The sequence below is a fragment of the Neovison vison genome, chromosome 3 (genome assembly GCF_020171115.1).
Source record: "Neovison vison isolate M4711 chromosome 3, ASM_NN_V1, whole genome shotgun sequence".
NCBI classification, from domain to species: domain Eukaryota; kingdom Metazoa; phylum Chordata; class Mammalia; order Carnivora; family Mustelidae; genus Neogale; species Neogale vison.
In genome coordinates, this window is record NC_058093.1 from 197,761,075 (window position 1) to 197,780,242 (window position 19,168).

At 54.7% G+C, this 19,168-nt stretch overlaps 1 protein-coding gene across 3 annotated transcripts; it reads left to right on the forward strand.

Annotated features, from left to right (window-relative positions):
• The first annotated feature begins 931 nt into the window (after positions 1–931).
• KMT5A (lysine methyltransferase 5A) lies at positions 932–19,070 on the forward strand. 3 transcript variants are annotated; one of them, XM_044243494.1, is made up of 8 exons: positions 932–956; positions 6,114–6,235; positions 7,411–7,567; positions 10,510–10,729; positions 11,092–11,179; positions 15,825–15,884; positions 17,040–17,230; positions 17,886–19,070. In XM_044243494.1, the coding sequence occupies exons 1-8, from the start codon at positions 947–949 to the stop codon at positions 18,094–18,096; spliced, it is 1,059 nt and encodes a 352-aa protein (XP_044099429.1). In that variant the 5' UTR covers positions 932–946; the 3' UTR covers positions 18,097–19,070. The 3 variants fall into 3 exon arrangements, with proteins under 3 accessions (XP_044099429.1, XP_044099430.1, XP_044099431.1); XM_044243495.1 differs by lacking the exons at positions 932–956; positions 6,114–6,235 and adding an exon at positions 5,789–5,845; XM_044243496.1 differs by lacking the exons at positions 932–956; positions 6,114–6,235 and adding an exon at positions 6,881–7,120.
• The last annotated feature ends 98 nt before the right edge of the window (positions 19,071–19,168 follow it).

Sequence of the window (19,168 nt, forward strand, 5' to 3'; positions counted from 1 at the left end):
GGCCCCCAGAGAAGAGCCTTAACGGGACACCTTCCCTGTGTTCAAAGCAAAGACTATCCAGGACATAGGTGTTTCTCTGGGGACCTACTCGGAGGGTCCCCCGAATGGGGCACTGGCCGGGGTGGTTTCCCTGGGTTTAAGGTAGCCAGCCATCTAGTGGGCTCGAGTCTCCAGACTGATCCAGACCCTGCAATTAAACCGTTGGGTGATCCTGGGCACCAAGTTACCTGGTCCCCCTGGTCGCCTTTCTCCATCTGGAAAATGGGTAGGTAACATGGGCTGGGATTTCTGAGGTTCTGGGAGGTTCATCCTCTGACCCATTCGTTTAGGACAAGCTGGGCCGGCGAGTTTTGAATACTGGAGACTCAGCAAACCTTTCAAACTTAGGAATGAATGAATTAAACAGCTGGAGGAGTCAAAGGGCTGGAGACGCCCTTTGCAGGTCATGGTTTGCAGGTCATGAGGGGAGGGCAAGGGGTCAGATGTCGGGTTCCGGTCAAACCCAAGAAGAACCGGAAGTCCCAGATCCGGTCCGCTCGGAGCCAGGGCCTCCAGCCGCGTGACTAAACCTCCCGAGGCGGAGCTTCGGCACCGGGAGGGCGGAGTCTGGGGCCTCCCAATGGTAGCGCGGGTGTCCTCCCACCTCAGCCAATCAGCGCAGGGAGACGGCAAAATTTAAACCCCCTCCCACCTCCTCCGCGGGGACCTGTCCCTAAAGCGCTTGTAGAAAGTGCGGCCGCTTGCCCCGCCCCCGCCAAGGAGGCGGGAAGAGGGGCGGGTTTTCCCTCCAGGGTTCGCCTATCACGCCGGCAGCCTGGGGAGAGGCGGGCAACGGCGCCAATCAGGGCAGCAGCCGTATCTCAGCGGAGCAGTTGGCTACAGTTGTTGCAACTTTTTTCGAAAGCTACGTTTCCCGGGAGATCCTAGGCGGTGACAGAGCCGGGCCATGGCTAGAGGTATTTGCCCAGGTGGTCAGCGCCGGGGCGGCCGGGGTGGGGGATCGTGCGGGCGGGGCACCAGGGTGGCGGGAGCGGCAGCGGGGAGCGGGTTTGCTGAGGTCTGCTCGGACCGAGCGCGGAGACTGGGCTGGGGGGGCGGGGGTTGTTGCGGAACCTTCTCCGACCCCCCATCCAAGTCTCCAGAAGTCCCTCCCACTCCCAGGCCTCGGTTTCCCCTTTCTAAAGTGTGGGCACCCGCCCGCCTGCCTCTCCAGGAACAACAGATCCATATGTCAAAGCTCTTCGGGGACTAAAGCGCAGGGCACCTCCAGGGAATGGATGTTATTGATATGGGGAGGGGGAGGGCGAAGCTTCGCCCGTTTCGGGGCTCTTTCTTGCTGGGAAAGGAGGTGACTCCGAGGCCAGGGCGCAGATGGGTAACCTCCATCGTGGAGAGCGCGTCGGCGTGGACACCGCAGCAGGCGCCTTTCCTCTTCACGCCCTGAGTTACCTCATTTTGGGGGATGAGATGAGTCCCATGGCACCCTCCGGGCGACCCTTCGTCCCGCAGCTGGTCAGGACTCCTGCCTACGGAGATGACTTGGGTGGGATTGTCCAGCCGCGGGAGGCGATGTCGCTGCCTTAAGTCCTTCTTTGCACACTTAGTTTGTTGTCAGGACAGTAAGACCCACGTTATGCGGCAAAGTGATCTCCAGCCGCTGGTCATTCCCAGCTGCTGTGTCTCCTTCATACAAAAACTTGAGCGTGACGGTTGAGTAGAATTATTATTTCAGAGAAAAGAGTTGAGGTTTGACATTTTTCTCAAAATCCCAAGGCAGTACAGGTTAGCAGGAATTTGCCTTAATGCAGTACGCTCCCTATTATAATAATAATGAATAAAATAAGATTCATTCGGCAAATATTTATTGGGGACCTTTGTTTTCAGGCCCTACACCGAATTGCATTCTTTATTATCCAGAGTCTTTTAGTGTCTTTCAGAACAACCCAGGTTCTGATTAAGAAATGAGGCAAAGTGAACTTCAAATTAATGTAGTTCATAACCCGGTCCACAGAGAGAGTTAAGACGAATATTTTTTCTTCAGGAAAGTATTAAGCATCTAAAAGTATACTTAATAGTATCTGACAAATCATAATAAACGTATGCTTCCCCGATTCATTTTTTCCATTAGAACAAAATCATTCAAGCTGTTTTAACAGTAGTGCCTTTAAAAGGAAAAAAAAAAAAAAAGATGGCTTGCTTTAATTAATCTATAGGGAAAACAAAACTAAGCAATTTGCCATTGAAATATTTAAATACTTAATATAGGCAAATACTAATTACCATTGAGGGCCACGCACTTTATTATCTCAGTTAATCTTGACAAATTGTTATTCCCATTTTTCAGAGGTGGAAGCTTGAAGTCCAGTGCCACTGTCTAGACTCTGACCATGTTATGCCTTTCCTTGTTCCACTGTGTCCCTTAGCCAAAGTGAGGGCAAGTGTTCCCAGCTCACACGGTGGCAGGCTTACAAATCACCTTTGTAATTTATTGGTTAGTGATTCTCCCTTTACCACTTGACACCCAAATTGTAGTCATCTCTTTCTCTCTTTCTTTCTTTCGTAGTTACTTATTTCTTAAGGCTTTGTTACTCTTGTAGATTATTAAATTGGGCATTTGGTAATGTAAATATCAAAGCCTTTTTAATACTGTGAATGAAGAGTAGGCTTTTTCTTCTAGAAAAGCTGTCTTTGTTGCAAACTTGTAGCTCACTTTGAGAACCCTGCTGGGTCCCATGAACAAAATGTTCAGATACCAGGCAACTCCTCTCTGGTTTTAAAGTTTTACAGTCATGTAAATATTTTCAACTTTAAGTATATTAGCTTGAGGAGGATTAGCCCATCTGCTTTTCTCCATTTCTGCTGCCATGGCCAGATGGCCTCCTAATTCGTCCCCCTCTTTTCACTTTCACCATTTCCAATTTATTATCCCCCAGCAGCTAGAGTGGTCCCCATGAACACAGTTTTTTTTTGTCATGTGACCTTTACTCCTCCTCCCTCTCCCACTGTTCTTAGGATCAAACCCACAATCCTCACCCTGGCCTGCAGGGCCCTGCCTACCCTTCTGGCTCAGTGTGCTCCATCTGCCTTTACGTACGCTGTTGTGTCCTTAGCAAGGGTCAGCAACGAAGTAGGTATTCAATAAATGTTTGTGGAATGAACGAATTCCTATTTTTGTGTCTGAGTTCAAGGGAAGCAATATACAGTCTTTATGGTAGAGTACACTGGTACAGCAGCAGCACTGGGTTCAGACCTCAGCTCTATTACCACTTGAGTCGGGTAATTCTGTCAACTGATTGATCTTCCCTGAGCCTCAATTTCTACATCTGTGCAATAGGGATAGTACCTTCTCATAAAGGGTTGGGAAGGTTAAATTAAATAATGCATTTTTGTAGGGCCGAGCATGTAAATACTGAATAAATGTTAGCTATTAGTATCATTCCTGCTGAATTCTATTTCTGTGAGATCCTGGACAACATTAAGAGTTTTTCTTTCTGCTGATGGGTATATTCATTACATACACATAAACACCTCATGTCCGGAAACAGGAAAGACTGTGTTGAAGGTTACGTTGAATGATTTGCGTTAGATCTTCTTTTTTTTTTTTTTTTTTTTTTTATTTGTCAGAGAGAGAGCAAGCGAGAGCGAGCACAGGCAGACAGAGTGGAAGGCAGAGTCAGAGGGAGAAGCAGGCTCCCTGCAGAGCAAGGAGCCCGATGTGGGACTCGATCCCAGGACGCTGGGATCATGACCTGAGCCAAAGGCAGTTGCTTAACCAACTGAGCCACCCAGGCGTCCCGAGTTAGATCTTCTAGAACCAGAGCTGCAGAGTTGAGGGATGGGTGCTAGACTTGGATCTGAACGTACGTGCCCCCTGCATTTGAGGGCCGAAACCGAGAAAGCTGTGGCCCTGAGCATGAGTGTGTAGTTGCAGGTGGGGGGGGGTGGGAGGATGTTGAAATAGCATGTGAAGTAGAAGAGATGATCTGAGTGGCTGCTTCCTGTTCTCAAACCACGATTCCCATGATCGTTTGGCGACAAACTGCAAGCTTTCTCCACGCTGGAGATGTAGCGCACACTATTTCAAATGCTTGACTTGCCTGTTAGTGTCACTTTAGAATCTTCTTTCACTCTCCCCGTAGTCTCTTGGGTATTCAAGTGAGCAGAGGATCCCATCCTACTGGAGTTAGGGTTCGTGGGGGGGCTGCCAGGGGAGAGGATAGGTGTACGGACCAGCCCTGTCCCGGGATGCTAAAGCGGGAGCTGATCTGGGTGGTACGGTCCTGAGCCTATTCCTGCCATTTAATCCTATTTAATCTTATCCCTTCTAAGGGGGAGGCAGCTACTTCAAGAGACAGCCATTTCTTTCTCTGTGGACATCGGAAGGTGCCCTGAGTGGGCTAAGGAATTCACGGTTCTTGGTCATTGTCCACAAGGAGGCTGAGGCCTCATCCGGGGGAGTGACTGGCCATGGTCACAAAGCACCTCTGGGGCAGATGCAGGGAGAGAAACCCAATGCTTGCCTCCCAGGCTGTGACCCAAGCGGTAGGAGCTAGATGGCCTGAGGTGTCTTGTTTGCATCTGTGACTTAGCAGAAATACAGTGACTCTTGGCTGTGGGCCCTCAAACCCTTCAGCACAGTGGTGCAGGATGGTAAGCTCTGCCAACACAAGACACCCGACTGGCTGGAACCCCTGCCTTCCTAGGACATTTTCTCGTGGGGGTGGACAAGAGAACCAGGTGACTTGCTAACGCTTCTGCAATAGCATCTGTCCCTTTCATCTTGAATTTCCTCATCTGTGGCTGGGAGTGCAGGCTCCAGGGTCATTTGGCCAGGAAATTCATTTTTAGTTCTGAGAATTTGGCCAAAGCTCCTCCCTTTTCTGAGCCTCAGTTTCCCCTTCTGTGGAAGGATATAAAAGGATATAATAATGCGGTGTACTTTTATAGGGCTGTTGTGAGGTTTGGATGAGATCGTGTGTGCACAGGAACCACCCCACCAACTTGCCATTAAAACCACTGGCTCTATCTCCCAAGGGCCTGAACGGGTGCAGACCACCTGGGTTTGACACTTGATCCCATCGATTTCTAGTTCTGTGGCCTTAAGCAAGCCCCAGCACCTCTCTTGAGCCCCAGTATCCTCATTTTTAACGGGTTTGCCACAGGACCTAACCTCCCCCCCCCCCGCCCCCGGGAGAATTAAATGCCTCCAAACGCTCAGGGAGCACAGGCTCGGGCACACTGGAAGACTCCCGCCTGTGGCGCTCACCGCTGCTGACTGCGCCTGGCACCGACCGGTCTCCCAAAATATCCGCGGAGTCAGGGAGAGAAGGAGCCTGGCCGGCGAGAGCCCGGGCTGTCATTATCATGTTTCCCACCCCTTCCTCCCCGAGTGGCTGAGGACGCGCGAGAGGGGGCGCGCCCGAGTCGGGATTCGTCGCGGCAGCCCGGCCCGCCCTCCCTCCTTCCCTCCCTCCCTCCGGAGGAGCCTCGCAGCGCCGCCCCTGCCAGCCCCTTCCCCGGGCCGGGAGCCGGACGGTGGGCGGCGGCGGCGGCGAGCGGGCGGGCCGCGGAGGACGCGCCGCCAGCGCCTCCCTCCCAGAGTCCTCGGTCCCGGGCCGGCCGGGGCTGCCGCGGCGCGCTGGTGCCGGGCCCTGCCTCGCAGGCCATGGGGGAAGGGGGCGCCGTGGGGCGCCGCCGGCCCTTCCCCGGGGCGCCGCGGCGGCGCTGGTGGCGGCGGCAGCAGCAGCAGCAGCGGCAGCGGCAGCGGTGGTGGCCGGGCCGCGGCGGCGGCGGCGGCGAGGGCGAGGGCGCGGGGCGCGCCGCCATGGGCCTGGCCGGGCTGCAGGTGGGTGTGGCGGGCCCGGCCGCGCGGGGGGCGGGCGGCGCGCGGGGCCCGGCCGGGCCGGGCGGCGGGAGGGCGACCCGGGCCCCGGCCCGGCCCGGCCGGCCGGCTCCTGCCTCCCGGCGGCGCGGGCGGCCCACCACCGCCAGGCCCTCGGAACATGGCTGCGGCGGGAGGCGCCGCCGCGGCGCCCGGCCCGGGCGGCCCCGCTCCCCGCCCCGCCGCGCCCTGAGCGCCCCCTCCCCCGCTTCCCCCGGGTCCCCCTCTCCAGGCAGGAAGATGTCCAAGCCCCGCGCGGTGGAGGCGGCGGCGGCGGCGGCGGCGGTGGCAGCGACGGCCCCGGGCCCGGAGATGGTGGAGCGGAGGGGCCCGGGGAGGCCCCGCACCAACGGGGTAAGCAGGCACCCTCCCCGCACTCACTCAGCGCGCCCCGAGGGGCCGCGCGGCCGGCCGCCCCCGCCGGCCCGGCGCCGCGAGCACGTGCGCGCGCGCGCCCCGGGACCCCCGCCCGCGGCCCTGGGCCCAGGGGCGGGGGGGTGCGGGCGTGCGGGCGGGGCGCCCGGCTCGGGCAGCTTCCTTTTCTGCTGCCTGCCTGGGAGTGGCGTCCGCACTGGCTCCGCCATGACCCTGGTAGTATTTGACCTCGGAAAAGTTTGTGTCTTTATGGCATTTCGGCACCCCGAGATCCAGCTACCCCGGCGGTGTGGCTGCTTTCCCCAGGGTGTGCGGGGCCTGCCCGGGTCCCTCAGAGAGGTCACGGGTCTCGTGTTTAAAGGTTCATGAGGCAGAAAGGCCCTACCATGTTTTCTGGGAAGCCCTCCTCCAATCTGTGCTTACTCAGAGGAGAGGCCCCACACCCAGAGACGCCAGCAGTGACCTGTACCGCCCCACCCGCCTGTCCTCCCTCCTCCTTTTAGTGCCTGGATGCCATTTGCAATAGAGTGACCGCCCTACAGGAGCTGGCCGTAGGCTCTGCTTTTATTAAGCTCTCCACCCCTAACCACACCCTTCGATTACCGCTGCAGTCCAGTCCCGCAGTCCTGGGAGGCTGCGTTGAATTGAGAGGGGCCAGGCTTGGGCACACTGAAGGCTCAGGCAGTCCTGACAAGTCCTCCCGGTTGCCTTCAGACCCAGAAGTGGTTAATCAGATTCCCTGAGGCCTGTTTCTGGGCTAAGAGTTCCCGAAGCTCCTGCCAGGGGAGTTAGCTCCTGCACACAGGCCGGCCCATCAAATTCTGCAATTGTTCAGTCCGGGTCATTCCGACCTCTCTGCTCCTGGTAGGTTGTCTGCTTCTGGTATACACCTTGGTATTCAGCTGGCTTCCTGCCAGCCAGATGTGCCCTTAGTGGCCAGAATTGGAGACCCTATGAGTTTGGGAAGCGTCTAACTTGTACCTGGGAGATCCTAAAGCTTCCACTGTTCCCCGCAGGGCTGGCAACTCCTGGTGGCCTGCTTTTGAGCGATGATGTCTGTCTTTGGTTTTGGTTATTCTGAGTGCCCTTCTCCGCCATTTGCCCTGGGATCTTCTTCTTCACACCTCTTTCAGAACATGCATTTGTCGTTTTAGGAGAATGTATTTACCGGGCAATCAAAGATCTATTCCTACATGAGCCCCAACAAATGCTCTGGAATGCGTTCCCCCCTTCAGGAAGAGAACTCAGTTGCACATCACGAAGTCAAATGCCAGGGGAAGCCATTAGCAGGACTCTACAGGAAACGAGAAGGTAAGGCTCTGAAATGGCCCTGCTCTGACCACAGTTGGTCAGTTTGCAGAAGCCCCTCTTCCAGAATTGTGCGCATGTGTTAAATGTTTATCCAGCCTTTTCAAACCCAAGTTCAAGGGTTTGAACCATGTTCTGTCTTGCTCCTAAGAAACAGACACCAGGGGAAGAGCGGCCTGTCCCAGGGTGTGTGCCCTGTCGGTCTAACAGGTTTTCCCTGCTTTCGCAAGAGTTAGCCTATCCCTCAAGCTTGAGTGTGTTGCCAGGTTGCAAAAATCACACCTGAGCTACAGATCAAGAGGCTCACAAGTACCCACAGTACAGAACTTAGGGGTCTGGGGGGTACAGAGCAGGGGCTCACCGTCCTAACTGTGTTGTGTGAATGTAGGGAACTGACTTCCTTTCCTCTTTTGAGCTGGCCTTGACCTCCTTTCTGAGTTTCTTTCCACTCAAGTGCTCAGTGCTGCTCTCTGAAGCAGCACACTCCGTGGTGAGATTCAGAGTTAAAATACCAAACAAGAAAGTATGTAATTACTGAAAATTCTATTTGGCTTTGCAAAAACAGGCTGAAACCTCATAGAAATCTTGCTCCCTTCCAAATATTGTCCCTCTTAAAGCCTCAGTGGAGAAGAAGAGCTTTCCCCAATTCACCAAGGTCCCTTCTAATTAAAACTTGCCTTAAAGAAGCAGAACTCTGGCAGCCATCTGCTTTGGATGAGGAAGCCTTGTAATTCATTTACAGAAATGCCATAAGTGATGGTGAGCACAGTGTCCGAAGCCAGAGCTGAGCGCCAGGGCTGGGGAAGCCCAGAACCAGGGGCAGGAGCCGGGCCTCAGCTTGATCTCCCCACCCAGGGCAGTGGGTGATATTATTTCAGTCCGTCTTCAAATGACTTGGGTTCTAATCCTCCCTCTGCCACTTCCAAGGAGAGGCTGGGGCAGGTCACTCCGCTTTTCCAAGCCTCTGTTCTTTCATCTTTGAAGTGGGAGGGAGAACTGCCTCGCAGGGCTATCTGAAGATTGGTTAGAGCCTGGGTGCAGAGGGATTTGTGCAGTGCTCCACACTGGCACCGCTTCCTTGCTGGCCTGTTCCTCGCTGCATTGGCAACACTTAGGCTAGCACTTACCACGTAGGGACTGAGAAAGGGGCTCTCCCTAAATGGTGGTCAGGCCATCTCCCATCCCTCCTGGAATGGGGTGGAATGTGAGTGATCCTGAATGGTGACATCGTACAAAAGCTAGTTTTTTTGACTTCTAGTGTCACTAAATGGCCACAGTTAGGATCTGGGGCCGGATATAATTTGGAGGAGAGCTCAAGGGCCAGGCTTTTGTCCTTGATTCTCAGCTTTGTCTCTGCCTTGACTCAGACTGACGTGGTAGCTGACGTTCACGGGCGTCATGCACTCCTAGGATCTTGAAGGGTGGTGTCCTGGACTTAATTCCGTCAGGTTCCACTTAGGGCGTGTGAGACAGGGAAAGGAGCCTGGGTGGATTTTGACATCATTTTCTTTTTAGCTTATTTATTGCGCTCTGAGTCTCCTATCACAGTGGTCACCATTTGAAAGTGTCCAACGTGGTGGTTTTTAGTCTTTTCACAGACAGGCGTAACCATGACCAACTATCTGGTACCAGAACATTCCTTGCGCCAAAAAAGAAGTCTTGTGCCCATTAGTGTCCCGTGGTTCCACCTCTTCCCCCAGCCCTTACAACCACTAATGTATTTTCAGAACCCTGTGGATTTGTGTCCCTGGACATAAGTAGACGGAATCCCGCAGAATCTGTAGCCTTTGGGGTCTGGCTTCTCCTGCTCAGCATCGCCTTTTCAAGGGCAGGTGTCAGGACGTTACTCCTTTCCATGTCTGGATAGTATCCCGTCACGTGGACGGACCGCATTGTGCTCCCCCAGTGGATGGACATTTGGGTCGTTTCTGCTCTGGCTCTTGCGAATAAGCTGCCGCAAACATTCACATACAGGTTTTTGTGTGGACATATGTTTCTAATTCTCGTAACAGCCGCCTCTGAGAGGAACTGCTGGGTCATATGGTAACTCCATGTCGAACTTTTGAACAACTGCCAGGCTCTTTTCTAAAGTGACTGCGCCATTTTACGTTTCTACCAGCTATGTATTCTTGACTTATGTTTCTTCCTTTTTTTTTTTTTTTAAAGTCCGTCATTCTCCCAAAAAGTCTATCATTCACCCACACTGGTGCTTCTCAACTATTTTTAGTAACACATCCTTTTCTCCATCCCTCCCAGCGCCGCACTGGTCAGTGTCAGGTCACTGTGCCGAGAACCACTGAACGTAGGGCTTTGGTCCCCTTAGAAAAGGAAATGTTTTTTTCTTAGAGTCTGAAATGAAGCGTGCCAGGCAGCTCTTGGGGCAGAGGTCTTTGCTAGGGAAGAAATTCTGCTTTATGACCTCATTCCTGTCCATCAACGCAGGTCCACTCTGGGAATTTTGCTTTTTTCCTGGAGTCTGTGGGCAAGTTCTGGATTGAGCACCTTCGTAGCTGGTGCCTCCCGTTGGTGGCTCTGCCTCGAGGGTCCTCTCTCTCACTCCCCGCCCCCCCCATCAAGAGGCAGGAGATCAGAAACGTTCACAAGCTAGATGGGAGGAATCATTCACCATGTCTACCAAATCATCAGGAAATACACTGCAAATACCTTACTGTTCTCTCAATGATAACCTCAGTAAAGCTGAAAAAAAAAGAATTAAAAAGATGCAGACAAAAAGCTCTGCCCTGTGCCTGGGTCCAAAAGTGAAGCCACGTGCTGCTCCCCTGGGAGCCGTTAGTAGACCCGGGGTTCCCCAGGCGGAGGGCACTGCGCCTGCCACGCCCAGGGCCTCTCCCTTCCAGAAGCCTGTCCTAGAAGCTGAAGGTCGGGAGTCTGGGAGACGGAGAGTGGCGACTAACCCTCTGTCTTTCCCCGCACTCTGCCTGCAGAGAAGAGAAACAGTGGGAACGCAGTACGGAGCGCCATGAAGTCCGAGGAACAGAAGCTCAAAGACGCCAGGAGGGGTCCCCTGGCACCTTTTCCAAACCAAAAATCCGAAGCAGCAGAACCTCCAAAAACTCCGACCTCTTCTTGTGATCCTGCCATTGCCGCCATCGCCAAGCAAGCCCTGAAAAAGCCCGTCAAGGGCAAACAGGCCCCGCGGAAGAAGTAAGTGCCTCCTGGAGGCGGCGTAGGGTGCGGCTTTGGCCCCAGACCTGGCTCAGGTGCCAGCTGGGGGAGCAGGTCCCCCACTGGCCTCTGTGTCATCCGGGCCCAGGTGCTGTGAGACACCCCCACCCCAGGACATCGTTACCTGGTCTGAGTCCAGAGCTCAGGAGCCCCCATGCCCCCCGACACTGAGAGCAGGCAGCCTGTCTCGTGCTCCAAGGCCCCCTTGGGTGGGTAAGCCTGGTGACCACAGGCCCCTAGGGACGGAGATGTTGAAGTGACATCATTGCCAAGGAGCCACCTCCGGGGCTGAGCGTGGTTTCAGCGTGCCCTTGTTTTCTCCTCTGCCCTTCCCACCCCAGAGCTCAAGGGAAGACCCAGCAGAATCGCAAACTCACGGATTTCTACCCGGTGCGGAGGAGCTCCAGGAAGAGCAAAGCTGAGCTGCAGGTAGCATGCAGTGATTGCCCCCTGGCTTGTGGAAGGGCGGGGGGTGGGGGCTGGGGCGGGGGACCGAGGCGGAGCAGGCGGGACCAGAGCAGGACAGGGTCAGGGCTGGAGCGGTCTCCAGGGCCACCTCCTAGGGGTGGGCACCCTCCTGGCGGTTGGGGTCCCCGGGAGGCCCGGGCAAGGCCCTTCTGTGGAGGAACCCCGTCCACTGTAGCGTGCGCCGGCGATCCAGCATTGCAGGGACAGTGCCCTTCCCAGGACGTGGTGGCAGGGCAGTCGGAGTGTGGGACCTTGGGGGAGGCCGCACGCTCTTCCCCAGGCTTGCCCGCGTGCTTGCCACACGGTCCTGTGTTGCATCTCTGGGGTGCGGAGCGGGTCTCGGAAGCCGTTTACCGGTTCTAGGACGCGGGCCAGTCACTTAACTGCTCTGTGCCTTGGTTGCCCTGTCTGTAAAATGGGATAACAAACCAGTATCTCGTAGGCGTGTTTTTGGAGGGATTCAGTGAGTTCACGGTTGAGGAACACTGGGAACCAGGCCTGGCGTCCTGGAGGCACTGGTTGACTTGTGGCCGCCACTGCTTCCCCGTGGTCGCCCTTCCCGTGGCCTCTCTCCTCTCCCTCCTGGCTGTGGTCCAAGGATCGAGGATTGGATGGAGAAAGGCCGCCCAGACTGCAGGCCTCCGCCCGCTGTGTTTGTCGGTGCTTGGCAGTCGAGGTGTGGTCATTGCCAGTGTGTGGAGGCAACAGACCCTGGGCTGCTCTGCCCTGCGGCTCTCCGCCCTCCGATGCCGTCAAAGCCCCCTGGGGTGGAGGAGCAGGGCTGGGATTGCGGCCCCCACAGAGGGGTGCTGGAGTTCTGTGCCCATCACCCCCTACCCCCAGCCTGCCTCCTTGAGGCCTTGTCGGTATTAGCATTTGAACCTGAACTAGACTCCATCAGCATTTTGTAGGTTAAAGCTGTAGTTACAGAGACGGCAATGTAGCATTCTCTTCCCCTGCTTTTGAATCGATGAGGCTTCCTTTAAAATAAGTGAGAGAAGGGGTCCACCCCCACCCCCTGCTTCGCCCACCAGGGAGAAGCTTTGGCTTTATTTCTTTAGAAAGGCAGTGTCTTTCAGCCAAGAACAAGCGGTTATAAAATGTTTGCCTGCAGTGGGAGGCTGTGCGAGGTCACTCTTCAAGACAGCCCTGCAGAGGGCGAGGGTGTGTGCCAGGCCCCAGAACCCAGCACAGCTCTCAGCCGCGATCGGGGCTGCGGTGCCCACCCAGGGAGCGCTGGGGGTTCGCCGAGGCCTGCCATGGGCTGCAGAGGGAGGGCAGCTGAGTCTGCCTTTTTAATTAAAAAAAAGGTCTTTTTCGGGCTTGGGGAGGGCAGGCTGCCACAGGACGTGATGCAGGGCTGCAAAATGTGGCAGCAGCTGAGCAGGAGAGAACAGACGCTTCTCCGAAGCTTGGTCTGCAGCTTGGAAAGCTCTCCGTGTCACCAGAGAGCCAGTGGCTGGGAGAGCCGTGCTGTGCTCCCCTTGTTTGGGTTTGATCTGCCCAGTGAGCACCAGGGCCAGGTGGTTGCCGGCCAGGCGGGTAGGCGGCCGTTGGCTGGGGCGTGAGGCTGTGGCTGGCCAGGGCGGTGTCTTCTCTTGATGGCACAGGTAAAACTCGAGGGGCAGCTGGGCCTTGTCCGAGGGGTAAGGTCAGTCCCGACCTGCCTGCTCTTTGGGGCCCCAGAAACCAGGGTCCAGGCACATGGGGCGTGAGAGAGGGTTGGGGGTAGCCAGGGGAGAAACTAAAATGACGACTTTTGCAGATAATTGAGTCTGAAGACAGGCCAGAGCCAGGGCTCAAGAGGGTGGACACTGGGCCTTGGAGAGAAAACCCTGAACCGCTTGTTGCTTCACAGTGGGGGCCCCTTAGTTGGCTGGCCTGCTTGTGGGTGGGGTGACAGCCTACATGGGGGCAGTGCCCTGGCTTCTTCCTCCTCACCCCAGCCCCAGGCCTGATGTGCAGAGCAGCCTCGACCTAATTCAGACCTCGCTTACCTCCCACTCAGTCTGCCTCCAGCCACCCCCCATAGGCTACTGCCTGGGTTCTCGCTCGGAGGCCTGGAGGTGGTTCACGCGTGCTTCTGAGTGTGGGGCCTCCGGAATGGAGCTCAGACTGTGGCTCTGCCTTCAGGGCATCTAGCCCGCTCCCAGTTCCTGGTGCCACATTCAGTCATGGCAGGAAAGTCCTCAGGTCACTTTCCGTTACAGAGCTTACCTCACTCCTCCCTGGTCTGGTCTCCTGCGCACGCTAATAATTTTTCCGCAGGGAGGTGCGTGTGATAATGTTGCTGTTGCTTGAAGGCTTACTATGTGTCAGGCACCGTTCTGGGGCAGGACATCCCACGGCATGCAGGATCTGTACTCAGCTTGTATTCCAGTGGGGAGTGATTCACAATTAAAAAAAAAAAAAAACCACCAGAGAACAAGATAATTTCAGATAGTCTTTGGACATTAATAAATCAGAGTAGTTTGAAAGCTGGGTGAGGCTAAGGTTACAGTAGCTACAGTAGTCACGGAAGTTTCACTGAGGGGGCTGCCTTTTGAGCAGAGCTTGGAAGGGAGGACACAAGCCAGGTGAAGGGATTGGGAGAAAGGGTGTTCCAGGCTGGGGTGGGGAGGACCTGCAAAGGCCCCGAGGCAGGAACAAGCCTGGCCCTGTAAGAGAGTCAGCCAGTGTGGCCAGAATGTGGGAGCAAGGGTGACTATGCAGATGAGGTAGGCTGGGACTCTGTAACCTCACAGGCCACTGGAAGAATGGATTTTATCTCTGTTGCAGTGGGAAGGTATGGAAAAGCTTTTGCTTCTCTCTCTCTCACTCCCTCTCTCTCTTTTTAAAAGATGTATTTATTCAGTTGGGAGAGGAAGGGGCACAGGGAGAGAGAGAGAGAATCTCAAGCAGACTCCCACTGAGTGCAGAGCCCAATATGGGGCTTGATCTCACAGCCCTGAGGTACGACCTGAGCTGAAACCAAGAGGTGGATGCTCAACAGAGTGCAACCCCAGGGGCCCCAAGGGTTTGCTTCTTTTTAAATAAACTCTTTGTTCTGGAATAATTTCAGATTTATAGAGGAGCTGCGAAGATAGTACAGAGTACTCCCGTAGATCCTTTACTCAGTTTCCCCATCATTAACACCTTCCATACACCGTCCTGCTGACATCTGTCAGAGTGAGCCAACATTGGTCCATTACTATTCAGTAAACTTCCTGGAAGGCTTTAAGCAGGGAAATGATGTTTTTATGTCATTTTTAATTGTTTATGTATTTGAGAATGAGTGAGAGAGCACATGAGTCGGGGGAGGGGCAGAGAGAGGGGCCCGATGTGGGGCTCACTCCCAGGACCCTGGGATCATGACCTGAGCCGAAGGCAGACGCTTAACCGACTGAGCCACCCAGGCGCCCCATATTTTATTTTATTTTTTAAAGATTTATTTATTTGAGAGAGAGAGCAAGTGAGAGTGGCCGGGGGAAGGGAGGAGAGAGAGAAGCTCAGGCAGACTCCCCACAGAGCACTGAACCCGATGGTGGGGCTCGATCCCATGACCCCAAACAAGAGACTGTGACCTGAGCCAAAACCAAGAGTCAGACACTTAACCAACTGAGCCACCGAGGCGCCTCTTTTGTAGATTTTGTATAAGACGGCTCTGGCTGCTGTGTGGGGAACAGAGTGAGGGGGGAGGGCTGGGTGGGTGCCGGGAGCCCGGGGAGGTGACCGCGGCTTGGCTGGGGGGTGGCCGTGGAAGAGCTGGGACGTGGGCTGGATGCAGGGGTGTGTAGTGTGGCCCTCGCGCCGGGTCTATAAACCCAGTGTCCCCATCCTGCCACGTGGAGAGGGCCCGGGAAGGTCCGTGTGCGCTGCCAGCCAGGACCACTGGTTGGGCCAGGTCTGCTCAGCAGTGGGTGGAGGCCCCCCGCCTGTGCGCCCCTCTGTGGTGCCCAGAAGAGGGCCCCGGCTTCTGCTTGCTTTCTGTGTGGCTCCCCTTGCCTTCCCACAGTCCTGGGCACAGACAGAGCATGGGACTTGGATCTGGGAGGGAGGTGGTGGTCCTGAGGGGCCAGTGAGGCCAGGAGTGGGCACTCCTGTTGGACTTCTTTGTTCAGGGTGGTACTGCCTCTTGGGGGTGGGAGGCCCTGTTCTCAGCCTTGGCCGTGGCTTCTTGGAGACCCAGGTCCAGTTTCTAAAGCAAGGCGCCTGCGGGGGTTGTCAGACAGGAGGGACATGGTGTACACCCGCCCCTTCGAGGACACAGCCTCTCGTCTGCCCTGGCCGATGGTGTACAGAGTTCTGTCCTGATTTTACACGTCGGCAGTTTGGATAGTCTAAACGACTGCATGTGCCAAACAGTACAAAGCCCCCGACCCAGTCTGCAGTCGGGCCACCGCCGTGTCCCCGCCCTCCCCCCTACACCCCGGTTCTTTTGAGCCCCAGGTGGCGAACTGTCCACAACAGATGGTGGTGAGAAACGGATGGGGCTGTGGGGGTGCGGGCATCTTCGGGGACTGCTGTCACAGAGGCCAGCCCTGAGTGACCTGTGGGTGGTCCAGGCTGTCCAGTGTGGCCCAGGAGAGAATGCTGAAGTGCTGCTTTTTTTCTTCCCTCTGCCCAGTCTGAAGAAAGGAAAAGAATAGACGAGTTGATTGAAAGCGGGAAGGAAGAAGGAATGAAGGTAAGAGGCAGCAGGGCCTGCTGCTCGGAGGCTGAGACTGGTGGGCCCCCCCACCCCCCGATCCCTGCTCCTCAGCTCCCAGCGGCCAGCGGGCTGCCCTAGCCCCATAATGGTCACCGCAGCTGGTCAGAGCCTCAGGTTGTCAAGGGGCCAGATACTAAATCTGTTCAGGGAACGTCTCAGGAAGGAAACGTTAATGGCCTTTATATGGGAAATGTTACCCAATGAAGCTTTTTAAATTTGCGGTAAAGTACATATAACATAAAACGGACCAGTTTAACCCATTTAAAGTGTACAGTTCAGTGTCATTAAGTACATTCACAGCGTTGTGCAACCATCAGTCTTGTCTAGTTCCAGTACTTTCTCATCCTCCCAGATGGAAACCCTGTACCCAGTAGCCATCACTCCTCACTCTCCCAGCCCCAGCTACCACTAAATGTGTCTGCCTCTGTGGGCTTGGCTGTTCTGGACATTTCTTATGAACGGAGTCCCAGCGTAGATGGCCTGTCGTATCTGACTTTCTCTCATTTAGCATGAGGCCCAGTCAGACTAACACATTTTTCCTAAACTCTGTTTTCCTGGGAAATGACAGGGCCCAGGAAATTTCCTTTTCTTCTCCCGTACTGCAAACACATGGGTGGATGAGAAGGGCGGAGCCTGCGGTGGCCACCGTGGGGTCTGGGCCACGCAAGCAGTCACCCTGCACCCCATTTATAACTGAACAAGGAGAGGCACAGGAGGGTAAATTCCAGAAAAAAGGAGACACTTGGCACACGGGGTCCTCCTACTCCCCGGAAAAGGCCACGTATGTGGATATGAGTTGGGCTTTACCACTTCCCAGTCATATGGCCTTGGACATAGTTCTGCCTCTCGGAGCCTCTGTTTCCTCGTCTACAAAATGGGGCAACACCCACCCGGCAGATCTCTCTGGAGGCTCAGATGTAACAATGCTTTAAAAGGGCACAGGGGACCTTTTCAGGGTGATGGATTGTGGAGATGGTTGCACAGCGGCCTCTGGTTCATCATACCCGTCATGCTGTGTCTCTAGTGATGGGGTCTAGGGCACACCTCTGCGAAGCTGTTGTAAGAAGGTGAGGCAGGCCCTGGGCAGCCGGGCCGCCGCCGGGTCAGGAAGCAGCGCTCTCCTCTCCACAGATTGACCTCATCGACGGCAAGGGCAGGGGAGTGATCGCCACCAAGCAGTTCTCCCGGGGCGAGTTTGTGGTCGAGTACCACGGGGACCTCATCGAGATCACCGACGCCAAGAAGCGGGAGGCTCTGTACGCCCAGGACCCATCCACAGGCTGCTACATGTACTATTTTCAGTATCTGAGCAAAACCTACTGGTAAGTCCGCGGCCTGGCAGCGAGGACAGCCCTCAGGGCCAGGAGCCACAGGGGCACCCTGCTTCCTCCTCTGGCTCCTACTTTTTGTTTCGCTCTTGCTACTTTATTTTCCCCCTCAAAGCCACGAAGCTGTTCTCCCCCACTTGTCATTTTAAGGGATTGGGGCCATTCTGGCATTTGTGGCATTCGGCCAGAGCAGCTCTAGAAATCACTGGTTCTCCTTTTCCCATATGGCCGGTGCACTCCATTTTTTGTTTTGTTTTGTTTTGTTTTAAGCTCTGTTTTTCTGAGCAGTTTTAGGTTCCCGGCAAAATGGGGCGGAAGGTGCGGGGAGTTCCCGACGCTCCCTGCCTTCTCACCCGCACCTCACCCCCACGACCGGCTGAGTCTATTTTCATTTATTTATTTATTACACTTTCATTCATTTATTTATTACGCACCTGCCCCACGGCCCCCCCGCAAGGAGCCGTTTGCGTTCCTGTCCCCTGCCCCCGCTCCAGTGCCTCCTGGGCTCTTAAAGATGTTTTTTTGATTCGAATTGCTTTCCCCAAAACGTGGCTATAAATCCACATCCCACCAGAGTCGAGCGCTGGCCGGGACAGGGATCAAAAGCCTCTTTATCAATGTAATCCTCTGATGCCCTCCCTCCTGCCAGCGTGGATGCGACTCGAGAGACAAATCGCCTGGGAAGACTGATCAATCACAGCAAATGCGGGAACTGCCAGACCAAACTGCACGACATCGACGGCGTGCCTCACCTCATCCTCATCGCCTCCCGCGACATCAAGGCTGGGGAGGAGCTCCTGTATGACTATGGGGACCGCAGCCGGGCTTCCATCGAAGCGTACCCCTGGCTGAAGCATTAACCTCCCCCCCCTTCTTCCATGGACAAAGTGCCCTCAAAGGGAATTGATTTTTTTTTTTTTTTTACACACTTAATCTTAGCAGATTACTTCAGATGTTTTTAAAAAGTATATTAAGATGCCTTTTCACTGTAGTATTTAAATATCTGTTACAGGTTTCCAAGGTGGACTTGAACAGATGGCCTTATATTACCAAAACTTTTATATTCTAGTTGTTTTTGTACCTTTTTTGCATACAAGTCACACGTTCGTGCTTCCCGTGCATGCAGTCAGAGACGCAGCACAGGTTGTAGAGGAAAGAGTGAACATGAACTCGGAAGCTGGGTGACTCCCGCCTCCCACCGAAGAGCCAGGACTCTCCTCCCCACACCCCTCGGGCCATGGGCGGGTGACGCCGCCTCCCGGGCCCGGCCTGGGTGTTCCCAAGCTCTTGTTTTCCTGACGTCTGGACAGGCGCACATGGAAGTGTATGAATATTTTTTAAAAAAGGTTTCGCAGTAAGCTAGTCTTCCCCTCTGCTTTCTCGAAAGCTTACTGACCCTGTGGCCCCCAGGCGCGGGCCAGGCCTAGGTTTACTCTTCCACAGGCTGCCGCTTTTCTGGGCACCTCGAAGCATCAGGGCGGGTAATCAGAGTAGATGTGGGCAGGGAAAAGCATTGCTTGCTCACCCTGCTGGGGCAGGGTTTCCCAAAACTGGGTTAATTCTTTATAGAAATGTGAACACTGAATTTATTTTAAAAAAGAATAATAATAAAAAGTAAAAAAATGTAAAAAAGACAAAAAAAAAGAAAAAACCACAGAAAACAACTTACATGTATATAGGTCTTGAAGTGAGTGGCTGCGTTTTTCTTCTTTCTTTCCTTCTTTCTTCTTCTTCTTTTTTTTTTTTTTTTTTGGTTTTGGGTTTTTTTGGTTTTTGTAGAGGAGATTTGAGAAGGTACTCTATTCTAATCAAAAATAAAAGTTTTGTAGCGGGACCAGAAATTACTTACCCATTACCCACCCCCCCCCCACCCCGACCTGATTCCAATGGGTTGAAAGTTCCCAGACCTGCTGTCAGGCTTTCTGATTGTCA